Raw genomic sequence first — 16220 nt, 5'->3', positions numbered from 1 at the left:
CTGCCTAAACTCGCACGCACCCTAAGATGCAGGTTACTGCAGACTTTGGTCATTTTTACAAATTAAATTCTTCCTTCTTGAACAAGCTGCCTTAAATTATCGTCATTCCAGGGAGGTGGCAGCAACTTTGTTTCACAACCCCTGGAGTACACGCACAGCCCCCGATGCTCTTCCCTAGCAAGCCTTTGTTGGTTGAGATCACGGAGTGATGAGAAGCTGCAAATCTGTGCAAATGAGACTTTTGTGTTTGCAAAATGAGGCCTGGGGGGATTCAGCAATAGGGGACTTGGAGTGACAAGTTTGCTTAAGGTGGGTATGATGCTTCCAGATGTGCAGGGGCAGACATTTGTGCTGTGATATCATCATCATGCTGCCACTGAGCAGACTGCAGGAGAAGCACCCAGAGGTCCTTGAGAGAAATCAGTGGGCATCAATAAAATTCTCCAGCAGCAGAAGCCGAGTGTCCTCTTCCTTCATGTTCAGAACCAGGTAAGACTCCAAGTGTACTGTTACAACTTTTCTAGAGTTCATGACATTTTATGCCAATTGTGTGATCTTCACAGCCTCCTTTGTGATTTATTACTGTTTGAAGCAGGGAGCATTGACTATCTCTTCGACACTGTGCTCACGTGGACAGACCTGGCCGCCTCTGCCCTTCTCAAGTGACTGGCAGAGTTTTGATCACAGAGATCTTGTCAGCATATCAGCTAGCAATAAATTTTATTTTCAGATTGTGTTTGTGCTTCACCTTCAGCAGAACCCAGGCACCTAAGTGGCTAGCAAGATTATAGCAGCAGGCTTCGCAGTGTAGAGGAGAAGAGCAGAAAATAAAGGCCAACTTTTCGTACAAAAGCAAAGGATAACATGTGCCATGTATTTATTCTTCAGATATACACGTGACACAGCCCTCTCCATAGGACAATTTCTTTTTTCTATGATGGGCATCTGTTTGACTAGCTATCACTTGAATATCTACCTTGTTGATGTCTAAAGCTGAGAGATGAATCCCACTCAGACGCTCACAGGCAAAGAGCTGCTGTCAATTCTAAATTAAATTAAATAGATACTACCTTTTATACGTGTATCACATTTCTAAACTGTAATTCTCAGTATGTCTGCCAGTAGAAGCAAACAGCATATGTTATCAAAGCAATGGAAACATGAAGTGGAATATGCTAAGCCAAAAAAACCCCAAACCCCAGAAATTTATTTCCCCCCTAGATGTGCAAAAGTGTTGCATTTTTTACAGCAAATAAAAACCATGAAGAACTTAATCTACATGGCTGAAAAGCATCAAGCCTTGGTATGTGAAGGGCTTAGAGTTTGACACACACATACAGGTGAATCAGTGTATATCTCTGAAAATCTACAGTGACCTTCAGTTACTGCATATAGCAGAGGCATAAGGGAAGGAACATTAACAAGAAGGTCTTAGTTTCATTGGTAAATTGATGTTCTTAATCCTTAATGTATTGACTGTTCATGGTTTCTACAAGATGAAGTTGCAGTCTGAGGTCCTGTAAAACCCATTGTACCTTTGTTTAATCCATAGCTTTAATCTGTTTCCATCACTCTTAACTCACTTCCCACATTGAGATAACCTAGTCACTTGGAAAACATACCAGTTAGTTCATAAAGCTAGGCAAAGCTGCTAACCTTTCATAAAGGAGAATGAGCACTGGAATCAACACTTCCCTCTCTAAACAACAACTGTGATTTAATGGGAAACTGTAATAACACTTGATGTATGAGTCTTTGTTGCTCCGCTATTGTTTGTACTGTGCTAAATGTTAGCGCAGAACACGACTGCTTTAACTTTTCAGCGCATAGATCGAACTCCACAGGTTAGTATGTAGATTGTGTCTATGACTGTAACAGATTGCTTTGGCAAAAACCCCTTATGTTGACACACAAAGTTATTACAAAATTATTAAAGGGAGTAATTAAACAGAGGAATATTAAGATGCCCAACCATCTGAGCAGTGAACTTGTCACAGCCCTCAAGCAGCTATGCTGGCCATGTTTGGGGTGTATCTCTCACGTATGAAATGTTGCAGCATTTACATCCAGACCAAGGAAGCAAAATGCTCTACTTAAATCTTCTGCACTTGACTTTGGTCATAGCCCTCAGTCAAGGAGTTTTGGATCAGGAGGTTTCCATTTCAGTCTCATTTTAGCAGGGTCCTTCAAGCGTGTGTGTTGCTGGACTGAGGCATCAGCAAAAAGCACTTGCAGACACTGCTTTCTATATCTGTGGGAAGGCAACGGCTCAAAGGTGTGTTCGTTTCTCAGGTCCTTTGCTGCAGTTTGAGTCATCTGGGTTTTCCCCACATGTGGCTTCATATTTTCCATTACGTTTCGTACGACAGCTCTGCACGTGAAGGAGAACGGAAAGCGCTTTGTTGGGCGCCAGCGCTGTGGGCTTGCCGTGCGCAGGAGGGAGCAGGGCTCGGGAAGCCGTCTACCACCGGCGTGTTTGACATCGTGCCAGAGCCATGTGGCAACGCTCCCTCGGGGGTGGGGGGGTCCTGCACCACAGCGTCAGCAGTGTGTGACCTCCCATAGACTAGGAAGGTCAAGCCCAAGAGTAAGGTGAGAAATGCATGATAGCTCAGCTAACACGCCGGACTGCAGTGTTATCGCTGACCACACTGACAGTGATTTATAGCACCAGCATTTTTCTGCCTAATGAAAAGATGACATTTTGCTCTCAGTCAGACTAATCGATACTGAATGTTAATTATCCTGACTTCAGTGGTGCCTGTGTGAAATTGCCTGTAACATCTGTAGCTCTTACAGATGAAGGGGGGAGTCCTGTTATATAAGCATTGCATCACAGCCGTGGGCTGTACGTACGTGCGTTGGAGGAACACATAGCAAAGGAGATGTGGGCTGAAAGGAGAGACTTATTTGCAAAAGTTACAATAAATTTGTATCCTGGAGGATAAGTAGGTGGAAAGAGAAAAACAGACGTATCTGATGCTGAAAGGAGCTGAATTTCTAAGTAAAAATATTTTTTAAAAAAACGTAGAAGCACATTTTGTATTTGTGAGACACTAATCCTCAGAGACTGCCAAGGTTACTCAAAGACTGAGCCAACTGCCATGTAAGCAGGACTTGCACTGAGCTAATCTAGCATACTGCACATACCCAACTTCTCCGAATCTGGTTCTCATTCATTGTCAGCATTCTTTATTTGTTTACACCAGTTCTTCCACTTTTAACTCATTCTCTGGTCATCATTCCTCACCTCCAGACTCCAGACACCAACCCTGTAAGACGTGGATTTTTCCTTGGTGTTTACATTCCATTTCTGCTTGATCCTTTCTGTGGGATTTATCACAAATAAAGCATCACATAAACCAGCGATCACGTTGTCTGCACATTGGGCTCTTGGTCCATCATTGTAAGAAAACTATTTGAAGATTGAAGACACTCCAGCACAAGGTTATGTTTCAGCATTCCCAGAATTGTGTATGATAATTATAAATCTCTAGCAATATATTTCAGCTGTGCTTATCCACATCTGGTCACCTTGTGACTTCTAGCAGGCGAATTAAGTATGGTCCTAATTGTGCGCATGTTTTAATCACCCTCTGTCCCTGATCCCCAGAGGACAGAAGGAATCTGTTACAGCTCCTAGCTAAAATGCGGGGATTTTCTAGACCTTGCTGTAAGACAAATCTAATGCATGCCTGAAAGAACAAACAGCACTATAGCAATAGGCTGAGTTGATATTGTAATATTGACCCTCTTGCTAAAATCTGTGACGGATTCCTCAATTTCAAAATCTAGTTCCTACCCTCTTGTCCCCCGTGTCAGCTCCACAGTAGGTTAAGCAAGTAAAGCATGCTCCCAAATGTAGGCGAGCTAGCTGCAGGTTCAAAGTTTCTGTGGATATGCATTTTCTTATGCACAGACTTGTGTCACATTCTTGCACTTCATGGTGCACCAACAAGAATGTTTATAAATCTGCAGCACAGAGGAAAAATACGGAGAGTGTGCTGGAGTGAAAAGGAAAGGGAGAAGCAGGGAGGGGTACAGGGTGGACTGTGAGGACCCATTTCGGCATAGGTTTTTTGCCAGATGATCACATAACCAGATTACAGGGGAAGAAAATTACAGTAAATGCCAAAGGTCAGGCTCCTGAGTCCAGAGAGAGAAGCAGCCAAGTCAGTGGTCTGATCTGGAAGCTTTCAGTTGCGCTGTTTTTATGTCATGCTTTAAGTAAATCAGTCTGCAGAAAAGAGAGGGCAGCATTCTTTTCTGTACTTTAGTTTTCCTACCTGAAGTCAAAATACACATATGGAAAGTCAGACAGACACAGTCAGCCAGTTCTAAATTCTGTCAGTCAGTCATAGACCAGGACACTCCATATGGCATAGCTCATACCGAACCTGGCACTACGTTGTGCCGTGCGTCTAAAACACACCCAGCTCCTCTTTACCTGTACAAGTACATTTCATTCAATCACTGCAAACCCAACACAAAGTGTGCCGGTATTACCTAGTTTAAGCCTTTCCCTTGCAATCTCCCACTTGCTGGCATCATAAGGCAGACGTTCACATTGCTCATCTAAGGGGACTTCGTCAGGATCCATTATGATTGACAGGTAATGGTTGGTCTTCATTTCAGAGGAATAAGGCTAGAAAACAAAGAATATGGCAAAATGTAAAAGAGGGTAACAATATCTGTCAACATCTTCCTGTTTGGATCAAGGGTTTCAAGTTAATTCTGTCCACAGGGCTGCTTGTATCACAGTCCAAGGGATGGTTTGTTTAAGATCTCTTTGGCTTTTTTAAATATTGCAAGACTTTTTCTGTAAAAGAAACTGTCCTCTAGCTTTCCTCATCTGCGACATACCGGTTTCTTCAATGAAATCCATATGGATCTGTATTAACATATGGCCCTCTGCACAGTCAAGAGAAATATTTTCAGCAAATGACTAAACATTGCTGATAAAAATAACTTTCCTTCATGATTGTGGAAAGCAAGAAGAGGCCATATGCAACAGATGGAGTTCAACTGCCAGTGTTTATTTTTCCCATATACCCGGAAAAGATAGGTCATATGTGGTTAGAAGTTGTGCAAGACTTGTTGTCAGGAGACTAGGCATTATACATTTCAGAAAATGTTTACAAATTTCCAGAATTTTTTTATTTCTTTGGTATAATTTCTGACAAATTTACTGAAATTATTTGAGTTTGGAGGAATTAATAAATACCTAGACTCAAATGCATAATTTCAAATTAATTTTCCAGAAGTTCAGTTTCTACTGAACAAATGGATCATCGACTTCACAGGAGAAATGTAAGGAAAGATGAACTTAATCTCAAAGTTTTCTGCAGTCCATCCATTTTGAAACATATTTTCCTTCAAAGAGCACGTAGTTTGTCACTCTAACAGGAGTACTTATATTTCTATAGAAAATAAGAGTGTTTGCTCTAATTTCCTGGCTAGTAGCTGGAATTTATGGAAAGTCTGTTGAACTAAGCCTCTTTGTGTTGCTTTTCCTAAACTCATGGAAACAGCACACACAAACACACAGATATTTACATATTCTTTCACTGTTGCTTTAACTGCCTCCTGTGACTTTCAACTTACTTACCTCCTCTACAGCTTGGAAATATATCCCTAATACATGTGTTTCCAGGCATTTGTTTGAGAAGGATATTACTAGCTATGTATGCTTTAGTTACAAACATAACTAGACTAAAATGACAGTAACTAATAGCTCCTGGTTTAGTTGCCTTTCACCATCCCAAATAACCAGAAAGTTAGTCCCAAGAAGGATTGCACTGATGCTTGGGGAAAAGCCAGGTGGCATAAAGCCTGACTCCAAACCATCCGCTAACCCTGGACAGGACACGGATAAGCGGGATATGGATAGAAACAGAAGTCTGTGTGGTGGTCCAAAAGAGCATTTCTTGATAGAGAGGTGTGCACCAGACTGCTCCTAGCAGTCACTTCAGAAGAGCTTTTAAGTGGACCCATCCCAGAAAAAGCAATAGGGGAGTGGGAAGGTGCAGAGAGCTTCCTATGGTTCTTTATTCAGATGCACTGAATACCAAATCTTTGGCACAATTAGAGATTTGAAATGACATTTTGACTGATGAAGAATTGTTAAATATATCATTTGTCCCTGTATGCATAACAGACAGGCTTTAAGAAAATGTTCTCAGAGAGCATATAAGTATTTTTTTCTGTTGTGGTAAGATAATTTGTATATGAAATTTAATTTAGAGCTAATTCCAGACATAAATCTTTGAGAGTAAGGGTTTGTAATAGAAGCATGAAGACCATAAACATAGGCCAACACTAGCTGAAAAGGCTCACCTGGAAAGGAGCCTTCACGTGTCATCTAGTTAAAGTCCCTTGTTCTACGGCAACGATGATTATTTTTATTATGTTTTAACAATCTAACAAGCAAATATCAAGTTTTGGTATCATAACAAATAAAAAAAGAATCTGCAACCCTTTCCTATGTTTAAAACTTGCATTTTTCCAAGGGTTTGCAGTCATGTTATGAATTACTTCATCATTACTAGTGAGCAGTCAGAACTGGTCCCGCTTGCTTTGCAATTTCTCTTATAGCTGCAAAGTTTCTCCACAGCTTCAGCTGACCTCTACTTTTCTTCCCCCCCTCCCCCAAACTCCTATGCATTTCTCCTTAATGAAAGTTTGTGGCAGTAGGAAGGCAGGCAGAGTGACTGCTGCCATACCGACCTAGTTTGGACGTCTGGTTCTGCTTTCCCATCGGTCAATAAAATTTCTCAGCGTAAAACCTAAGATACAGGCAGGCCTTAATAAGGATTGAGATAAAACAATCTGGCGGGCTGCAGTCAAACTTTAGCAATCGCCACGGAGCTCGGCCAGCTGGAACATGCTCAGCCGTGGCAGCTGCGAGCTGATCCCCGTGGCACCGCGCAGTGGTACCTCTTGGGCTGTGCCGTGGGAGTGGGGGAGAGGGGGACATGCAGCCATTCTTCGTCTCATGTCCTGCAGTGCACCCCATTGCCCCAGTGTCTTCCTTCCTTCACATCCATCTGCTCCTGCAAGTTGCTCTGAGATCTTTCTGCACTACTGAGGAATTGTATTTTCTGCTTATGAGAGCTGCAGTAGTTTAACCTGCATACACCACGCAATGCAGACATGGTGCTGTCAGCAAAAAGGGGCTTTAAACTATCACAGTCAGCCTTGGACAAGCAGGAGGGTCAGCTGCATGGGCCGTTAACATTATCATGCTGATACAGGATCATCTGCTCTAGAGGCTGCACCACTAAAACGACTTCAGTAAAATATCACTTTGCAAGTGAGGTAATTGTACCAGACACTGTGTGCAAACCAGACCTCAGCCAGCTCTGTGAAGATCTGTCATTCCCACTCACTCAGATCTTCAAAGACATTAAGATGCCAAACTCCCACAGCTTTTAAGCGAATGGGGATGCCTTTGGTGGGAGTCAGGCACCCAAATGCTTGCGAGTTTCAGAGCCTTGCCCCCACCCAGGTTTTGGTTCTGGGCTTACACTCAGCCTTCTGAGTCATGGTTCCCTGGGCACCCATCAGTAGCCTGGTGATTGCACAGGGAACATAGGTGAGCAATGAGTGAGTCAGATTTTTTTTTTTTTTTGGTAGTCTCAGCAATCCCGGTGGTCTGGGAAGGATTTTCTAACATGAGCAAAGGGCTGGTAAAGAGAGGCAAGTGCCACCGGGAGCTCCCTGTCCATTCTTACCCTCTTCAGCTTGCGTATGAAAAGGGTCAACAGAAGCCAAAAGAGCGTCGCAGCCACGCAGGTACAGGTCAGGGTTATCAGCTCCAGGTTTGACCTCTCTGATGTGCCTGGGAAAATCAAGCAGCAAACATTTTAGAAAATAACCTACAAAGCAAGGGCATTTTATGTTTCTTTGCCATTAAAATAGAATACCAGGAAGGACCAGGTTCTTTTCAATGGGGTATTAATCTCTGTTTGGACTGGCTTGCAGAGCCTGGAAAAAAAATGGTCTCCCCAGCAAAACTGTTGTACTGAACACAGCAAAATTGCATTCAATCCATCTGTAAGTTTTTCAGTAAAATATCAGCTTGTCTTTGAGGTGCAGGAGGTGAGGTAAACCAGGCTGAGGATGGCTAGTCAGAAAATAATTTCCTTTTGAGGTGGAAATCCAGCTGCAGGGTTTTTTTAGCCAAACTTTCTGTGTGAGAATGTGTGTGGGCCTGCTCGTGCAGTTTCACACACACCCCCCCGCCCCCAACAGTGAAACCCATCTGGCCGAGCCCACATCCGAGAGAGGAACAGAGGTCTCAGAAGCGTTCAGTCCCCAGCAGCCTCAGGAGAGGATGGGGCTGTGCGGAGGGGACAGCTCTGCTGGCCCTTCCCTGGGGGCAACGCCGTGGTGTGAGAGCTGCTGACAACATGCAGGAGAAGCTCCAGGAAGGGCTTGTGCTGGTGTAGATACTGGTGAATCCAGGTGTAATCCCAGGCATGCTGCAGCGCTGCTGCTTGGGTTTTGTTGTCCAGGATGTTTGATGCCTTTCCTCGGGCTCTGACGTAGCTTGGCGAGCTCTTCTGTGCTGATGGCTGAGCCCTGCAGCCCGCACATCTGTCCCAGCCATGCTGGAAATCCACCAGCCCTCACCAAAAACCTCACTGGGGGAGAGCTGGGGACTCCCATACAGGCTTGCAGTGCAGCCAGCAGGATCCCATGAGCTCTCATTCCCATGGCCTGATGGATCTGGTCTGGTGTCTATGAGCTCAGCTCATGCAAAGCATGGAATGCGTGTCTGGAGCCCCAATCCCCATGGGCAGAAACCTGGGGCGCAGCGCCCAGCTCTCCCTACAACCCGCTGGTGCTCCGGCAAGCTCTGTGCCCTCAGGTCTCCTGCTGGTCACACCAGCAGCATGGGGCCAGGCTCCCTGAGGGGACACGGACTATCTCCATCCCCAGCAGCATCTCGCAGAACCCAGCTAGCAGGGAGCTGGGAGAGCTCTCCAAACCAGGGAACAGATTAAGCACAGAAAAGGAAAAACAAAAACAACAACGACTGAAAATGGAGCAGCAAGAAAACATGAACATTAGAAATCTGGAGAGTATTAAAGCCCACTGACAGATCTTTAAAAAAAAAAGCCAAAATAAAATTCACTTCAGACTGCTACTTGGGGACTTGTAAAATGGTTTCAGAGCAGTCTGTTTTGCAAATCCTGTGATCGTGTCAAAATACCACACTTCCCACAATATGTTTTCCATCTGATTGGTAGCAAATGCAAAAAACCCCCAAAACAACAAACCCTCATGCTCTGCCTCTTATTCTGATACAGCCCCCAGAGAGAGAAAACGAGAGGACAAGGAAGGGTAATTCTAAACATGATTTCACAGTAGTTTTTTCAACTGCACTTGCAGGAGTTTCAGACCCCGGGCAGCTCGGTGTTACTCCTGACACATGAAAAAGGGATGATTGATGGGCTGGTGGGCTTACCGAGTAGTCCAGAGGGATGTGCTGCCTGGTTTTAGGCAAGGCTACAGAGCTTTGTTCAGAGGTTGAATTGCTTCCTGTAGCTGTATCTTAACTAGCATAATATCTTCCCTCTCTAAAGGTGATAATCAGATTTGTGTTCGTGCCCTATATCTAAGATTCATCTGGCATGTCTATTCTGGAGCTTTGAGAATACAGCTCATTGAAGAAAAATACGACTGCAACTACAAATGGAGATATAAAGTATCTGTTTCTCTAAAATAGCAAGAGTTAATTTTTCACAAGTACTTTTTTAAAGACTTGATTTAAATATGAGACATAGTAATGGCATAACTGATACAGCATAATGCAGCTTGCCTATCTCCTGGCGTCAGTTTTCCTTTTACATATGGATACTCTCCTCTTGCTTCTGAGCAGCACCCGTGCAGATGGCAAGTAATAGTTTCTGACATTTATTCAGCAAAACCTGGAGGGGCTGAAGGTTTATTTGTTGCTGCTGCTCCATATGGCAGGACTCAGAAAACCTGGGAGGCATGGTACGGCCAGTCCTGGGCTGGAAGGCAGCAACTTCTGACCGCTACCGTATGCTGCCCAGGAGCTAGCAAAGGGACGTGAAGGTGCTGTCTTTGAAATGTCCGAGAGAATTTAGGCAACCAGAAAGCATTTCTCCAGGCTGGGGTTGGGCTGGGTTATCAAATGCCAGATTCCTAGTCTTGCTAAAAGCCTTGCAGAGCTGGCAGAGTGCCTCTCAGCTGGGTAGGAAAAGGTTTGATTTGAGGCAGAATAGGCAGGAACTCACAGAAGAGGGCTTAGGATTAGCAGAGTTTGGACAAGCTGTAAGCAGGACTAAATCCCTCTCCCTGCCCAGTCGCCCAGGATTTCTGGCTCCCCCTTACACTCCTGGATCTTTACCCACCAGCCACCTCAGCAAACACAGACTTTCCCCCATGTGCAGCTCTGCCCCATCCTCCTGACTGGCTGCGGCCAGTGGCATCCCCTTTCCTGCCCCAGAGCCCCTCCACACCGTCCCATGTCTCTTGCAGTGCTGCAGAGGCGTGAGGAGGGGGTGAGTGAAGAAGTGCCACTGGCAGCAGCCTCTCTCTCTCAGCAGTGACAGGAGCCACCAGGACTGTGCAGGCATACGGTGACAAAAGCCTGGACTAATGCACTGACCCCTCCAGGCATGAGCTCAAGCCTTGGCCTTGCAAGGGCTCTATCATTAGAATTTCAACTCTAAACATCAAGGTGCAGTTCTGTGTCAGGTGTCAATCAGGGAAAAAGCAATGCCTGGGGCACCAACACCACTCTGCTGCAGCCAAAGCATTCCTCACTCCTACACCAATGTGATCTACCCTGCTTAATTCATGTGGTCCCATGATAATAGCTGTGCAGCACTGGGATAGGTGCTCAGAGATGCTGAAGAATTTCCATCCCTGGAGGTTTTCATGACCAGGCAAGACAAAGCCATCACTGACTGGAGGTAGTGTTGGTCATGATCTTCATTTGAGATGAGGTTGAACTAGAGACCTCCAGGATTCCCTTCCAATCCCCTTTGGTGGTCCTCTGAGGTAACAGGAGTCTGTGTCCCCTGATGTTCACCTTTTCTCTCCCAGTCTGAAGGGTCTTCCAGGCTGAACCTCATTCAGTAGCCAAGGGAATTCCAGTTACACTTCATGGAAACATTCCTGATGACTTCAGAACCAGAGTGACCCAAGAGTCACAACAACTTTTGAGATACAAAGTCAGAGAGGTAGATAGATAGAAAAACAGATAGTTATTTAAAACCCAAATGACATTTTCATAGTGTGTCGGAATAGTTCAGTAAATGCTTAATTAATACCATGCTTTCCTTTTCATCAGCAGTGATTACATTAAGTTCATAGAATCACGGAATGGTTTGGGTTGGAAGGGACCTCAAAGATCATCTAATTCCAACCCCCCTGCCATGGGCAGGGACACCCTCCACTAGACCAGGTTGCCCAAAGCCCCATCCAACTTGGGCTTGAACACTTCCAGGGAGGGGGCATCCACAGCTTCTCTGGGCAACCTGTTCCAGTGCCTCACCACCCTCACAGGGAAGAATTTCTTTGTTATAGCTGATCTAAATTTACCTTCCTTCAGCTTAAGACCATTACCCCTTGTCCTGTCACTCCATGCCCTTGTAAACAGTCCCTCTCCATCTTTCCTGTAGGCCCATTCAGGTACTGGTAAGCCGCAATTAGATCTCCCCGGAGCCTTCTCTTCTCCAGGCTGAACAACCCCAACTCTCTCAGCCTGTCCTCATAGGAGAGGTGCTCCAGCCCTCTGATCAGCTTCGTGGCCTCCTCTGGACTCGCTCCAACAGCTCCATGTCTCTCCTGTACCGGGGCCTCCAGAGCTGGACACAGTACTCCAGGTGGGGTCTCACAAGAGCGGAGTAGAGGGGCAGGATCACCTCCCTCGACCTGCTGGTCACACCTCTTCTGATGCAGCCCAGGACATGGTTGGCTTTCTGGGCTGCAAGCGCACACTGCCGTGTGTCCTGGTTTCAGCTAGGATAGGGTTAATTTTCACCAGAAGCTGGGATGGGAGACAGCCAGGTGAGGCGACCCAAACTAGCCAAAGGAGTATTCCATACCATATGACGTCATGCTCAGCATAAAAGGGGGCTAGTCAGAGAGGGGCAGCACGGCTCTGGGATGATCCAAGTACAAGGTCGTTGGGTGAGAAACTGCATTGTGTATCACTTGTTTTGTATATTCTTAGTACTGTTGTTATTTTCCTCTTTGCTGTCCCAGTAAACTGTCCTTATCCCAACCCATGAGTTTTACCTCTGTCTTCCCATTCCCGTCCTCATCCCACCAGGAGGGGGAAGAGGCGTGAGCGGCTGCGTGGTGCTCAGCTGCTGGCTAGGGCTAAACCACGACACCAGATCATGTTGAGTTATCAAGCATCAGCTTTAGACAGTGCGTGTCGCTGTACTCATTTGTTTGTTATACATCCAGACTTCAGTAAACATGGGCTGTAAAAGATGCTCCTTCCTTTCTCAACACACCTCCTTCAAATGGTGCAGCGCCTCTGCAACTAGCTGTATCGCTGGCTCCTGCTGAGAGGGGGTGCAAAGGTCCCCATGAGGAGAAGCAGGTTAAGGCTTTTATGACAAGTGGCCCACTTTCCAAGCAGGACAGATGCTGTACAGCTGGGTGTCCCCCCTAAAGGGGAGCTGCCCAAGACAGCCCGTGTTCCCTCTTCATGTCCAGCAGCTTGAGTCCCCAGGTTTTTAGGGACACACTCCCCTCCACCTAATGGGTGCTCTGGCAGCCATTTGCTGTTCCTGTTCAGTCCTTGCAGATTCGCTGCCTCTTCAGTTCCTCAGCCAAGAGCAAGCGGACAGCTTGCTCTGGTATGTCCACAAACGTGTCCCCTCTTCTCCTCAGACAGCCCAGCAAGCACAGCTTCCAAACCAAACATGGGCTGTGATTATTTAAAGACGGCCCTTGGATTCCACCATCCATTCATCCATCTCGGATACAAAAATAACACATTGTTTTATCTGTGAGTATAAAAACGTTTTTTTCAGAGGAAATAAAGAGAGCAGACAGTTTCCTTCCTGACTCATTCACAAACTACTCTTCCAATCTGCTAAACGTGGCCATCGGCACGAGGCATTGCTCTGCTCCCTTTGATCTGCAGCCTCGTGCTCCAGGAGCTTTTGGGACAGAGGGAAGGCTCCGGTGCTCACAGCAGCAGTCACAGGGTCTGTATCTTCAGAAAGACAAGCAAGTAGCGAAGCCTGGAGAGAGCCCCATGTTTAAGCCCTGATCTTGTCCCTCCAGGCTCAGGGATGGGGTGAGAAGCTGCCGTTCCCTGGGAGAGGGACAGACACTCCAGATCAGCACAGGAATGAGTGATAAAACCTACAGTGACGTCCCTTCATGTAATAGGAAGAGAAAGGGTGGAAAGATATTTTCCTTCATCATAGTACATAAGACAAACTCTCTCTCTTTTACTTATCCAGTCTCAAAGCTATAAATTTTAATACAGTAGTCTTCATCTGTTTATTTAAGAGCTCCCATAGGAGTCACACAAGAACATTGCCGTTGGTCCCTCAGGACATGTAGCCAGGGAAGAAGACTTCCTGGCTGCTCTCTCTTCTCTCCTCTGGATCACAGACTAGGAGATATGACTTCCTAGAAGCCATTTGACAGAATGCTTGTGGTTGTAATAAATAGCCAAGATACAATGATGTTAAAAATCAATACAATAATGGATTACATTGTCCAGGACTATCAATTAGTAGGATGCATTGGACGGCAAGCACTTAGGCACAAGTTATTCTTTTAGCTAGTACAGCAGCCATAAAAACCGTAGCATTATTCATAAGGAGAAAGGTGTTTTTAACTCCTTGATTACACTAGTTAGGCCAGCCCATATGTACATATGCTTATCCCTGACCTTTTAAAGCAAAACCATCATTGTATCATCAATGATCACCATTAACTGAGACTGCTAACACACTCATGGCAGAAAATCAATACTGATTTACTAGCTGTAACTGTCTTCTGCTGTAGGACAGTACCCAAATACTTAGTAGTATTCAGATAAATTTAGCAATTATATGAGAACATTCACAAAGACATAATCCCTGCCTGAGGGACCTGGTGGTAGTCAAATTGTCTTCTATAAAAAGAAACTAAATGCATTTAGGACTATTTACTCAACACATGAGATCAATAAGATAGGTTATGTCAAATTCAATTCATACATGGCACTGACTTATATGGAGAATGTCAACCCACTTCTCTTATATCATAATATATGAAGCAAAAGGGTATTCACTGAAACTGAAAAGTCACTGAATAAACTTTATTTTTATGCAATGTAAAATTACTTCACAGAAGTCACTGCCACTTGGCAGTGAGGCCTGAGTCAAGCTTGGCAGAAGGCAGAACAATGCTGGACATTTATATGAATAGCTAAATAACTCAAGTAATGGTTACAGAAATAACTAGATCATACCTACTTCTTACCACAAGTATCTTTGAAAATTGCATGTGTAGCTATCACTAGGCTAAAATCTTCTAGTCTGATTTGGCAGTTCACTTTACATTGAAAATAAACAAATGAAAATATCCCAGGCCTCTAATTTCTACGGAATAACCTGAAATGGGAAAATGGGTGGGTAGGAGAGTGTTCCTTATTCTGTTTTTTGTTTGTTTTGACGATACTAAATTTACATTTGTCTTCTACCCTGACCTGATCTTTGTTGGGTTGAAGCAATTCTTCTTTTTAGGTCAGTGTAAACATTCTCTGAGTTAGCATTTCCTGCTGGGCTTCCTTTCCAACCTGGTATGCTTCCCTTGCTAGGACTTCCTTCAAATTGCTGCCTTCAGAGATCATCGCATGAGCCCCAAGTCATACCCCCACCCTTCCAGCCTGAGTAGCAACATCACCCTGGCAAGCTTGCTCTTCCCTCTTAATGTCATGCTTTACCTTGTACGGTGACATACGCTGCACTCTCCACGGACCCTTTTAAGTTGGTGGCTATACACTGGTAAAGTCCTTCATCCTCCTCTTTTACTCTTTCAATAAACAGCATTCGGCTTCCGGGCCCTAAAATTATTCCTGTGAAATGAAATATTTTGCAATGAGAACGAGCCAGGATATAAACAAAAACAGGCCCTTGTGTAACAATATCTGCTTCAAGTTCTTCTCAAAAGAAATGAGCCACAGACTGCACAGCACAATGTTATCTGCAGGAAAGCCAAATATACTTGGATGTCTTGGGAATCTTTTGGAAATCAGTGTTTACAAAGCACTTGTGTGAGTGAAAAAGCTCAGTCTAAGGGAATTATCTGGGAGCACTTGGTATCATGTATATTGATCAGCACTGTGCCTAGATTTTCATCCAAGTGAGTTCTTCAGCATGTCTCCAACTTTTGGAAAATGGGTGATATGATTACTCACTGGAGCAGGTCTGGACCAGAAGCAGCTCAAGCTTAGAGCACTTCCAAGACCCAGCTCTACATGTCCACACTGGCCTTATGGGGAGCAGATTCACTCCAAATCTGACTTGCCCATGCAGCATGGGATCATGGGCTGCTTTGCAGAAGGACACCAGCTAGTGCAAAGAGAGATCCCCTGCAGTGCACCCTAAAACATAGGAGCTACCTGAAGTTTTCAACATCTTGTTTATTCCAGCTAGGTCAACCCAGAAGCCAGTCTGGACAATAGTCCAGCAAGCGAGGAAGAGTCCGGGAGCAGATTCGGCCTCAGGACTGCCTGAGGCGCCGTATAGCCAGGAAATGTGCAGCCAAGTATATACTTGTGTGTTTGGCTCCATCAGAACTACTGTCCTATCAAAATGTATTTCAGGCATCTAACTAAAGTGCTTTGACCTACCCTCTAGAGACATCTTCCTGGCTCCTAACCTTATGTGTTGCATTGCACCCAAGTTAGACAAATAACATTCTTTTAGAAGACAGAGTTAATAACACACATTACAACCATGTGGTCACTGTAAAGCTTCATGGAATATGGCTCTAGATGAAGTCTAGTGCTTGTGCTGCAAGTCCACACAGGTTTATAACTCACTTGGAGAAATCTTCAGAATTTTTCCCAGTTGCTTGTATTCATGCTATAGTTATTTCCAATAATACAGGACATAACCTTAAACACAAACTTTCCAAAATGATGTTATTGAAGAATATGCTTAGGATTCAAATTCCTGCAGACCAAACTTCCTTGAATATTTTTGCTGAGCCTGTAACAC

The 16220-nt window shown here is 44.7% G+C and overlaps 1 protein-coding gene across 2 annotated transcripts in view; it reads right to left on the bottom strand.

Moving 5' to 3' along the window:
* FLT1 (fms related receptor tyrosine kinase 1) overlaps window positions 1–16220 on the bottom strand; it is a 116077-nt gene that overhangs the window by 22157 nt on the left and 77700 nt on the right. For both annotated transcript variants that reach the window (XM_075742083.1, XM_075742082.1), the window contains exons 15-17: window positions 14942–15073; window positions 7734–7840; window positions 4507–4645 (exon numbers count right to left, since the gene is read on the bottom strand). In XM_075742083.1, coding sequence (XP_075598198.1) covers window positions 4507–4645; window positions 7734–7840; window positions 14942–15073 — 378 coding nt within the window. The remainder of the gene's footprint in view (window positions 1–4506; window positions 4646–7733; window positions 7841–14941; window positions 15074–16220) is intronic.

This window comes from Balearica regulorum, chromosome 1, assembly GCF_011004875.1.
Source record: "Balearica regulorum gibbericeps isolate bBalReg1 chromosome 1, bBalReg1.pri, whole genome shotgun sequence".
In the NCBI taxonomy this organism is placed as follows: Eukaryota; Metazoa; Chordata; class Aves; order Gruiformes; family Gruidae; genus Balearica; species Balearica regulorum.
Note: the sequence above shows the minus strand (reverse complement) of the source record. Positions and strands in the feature narration are given on the sequence as shown.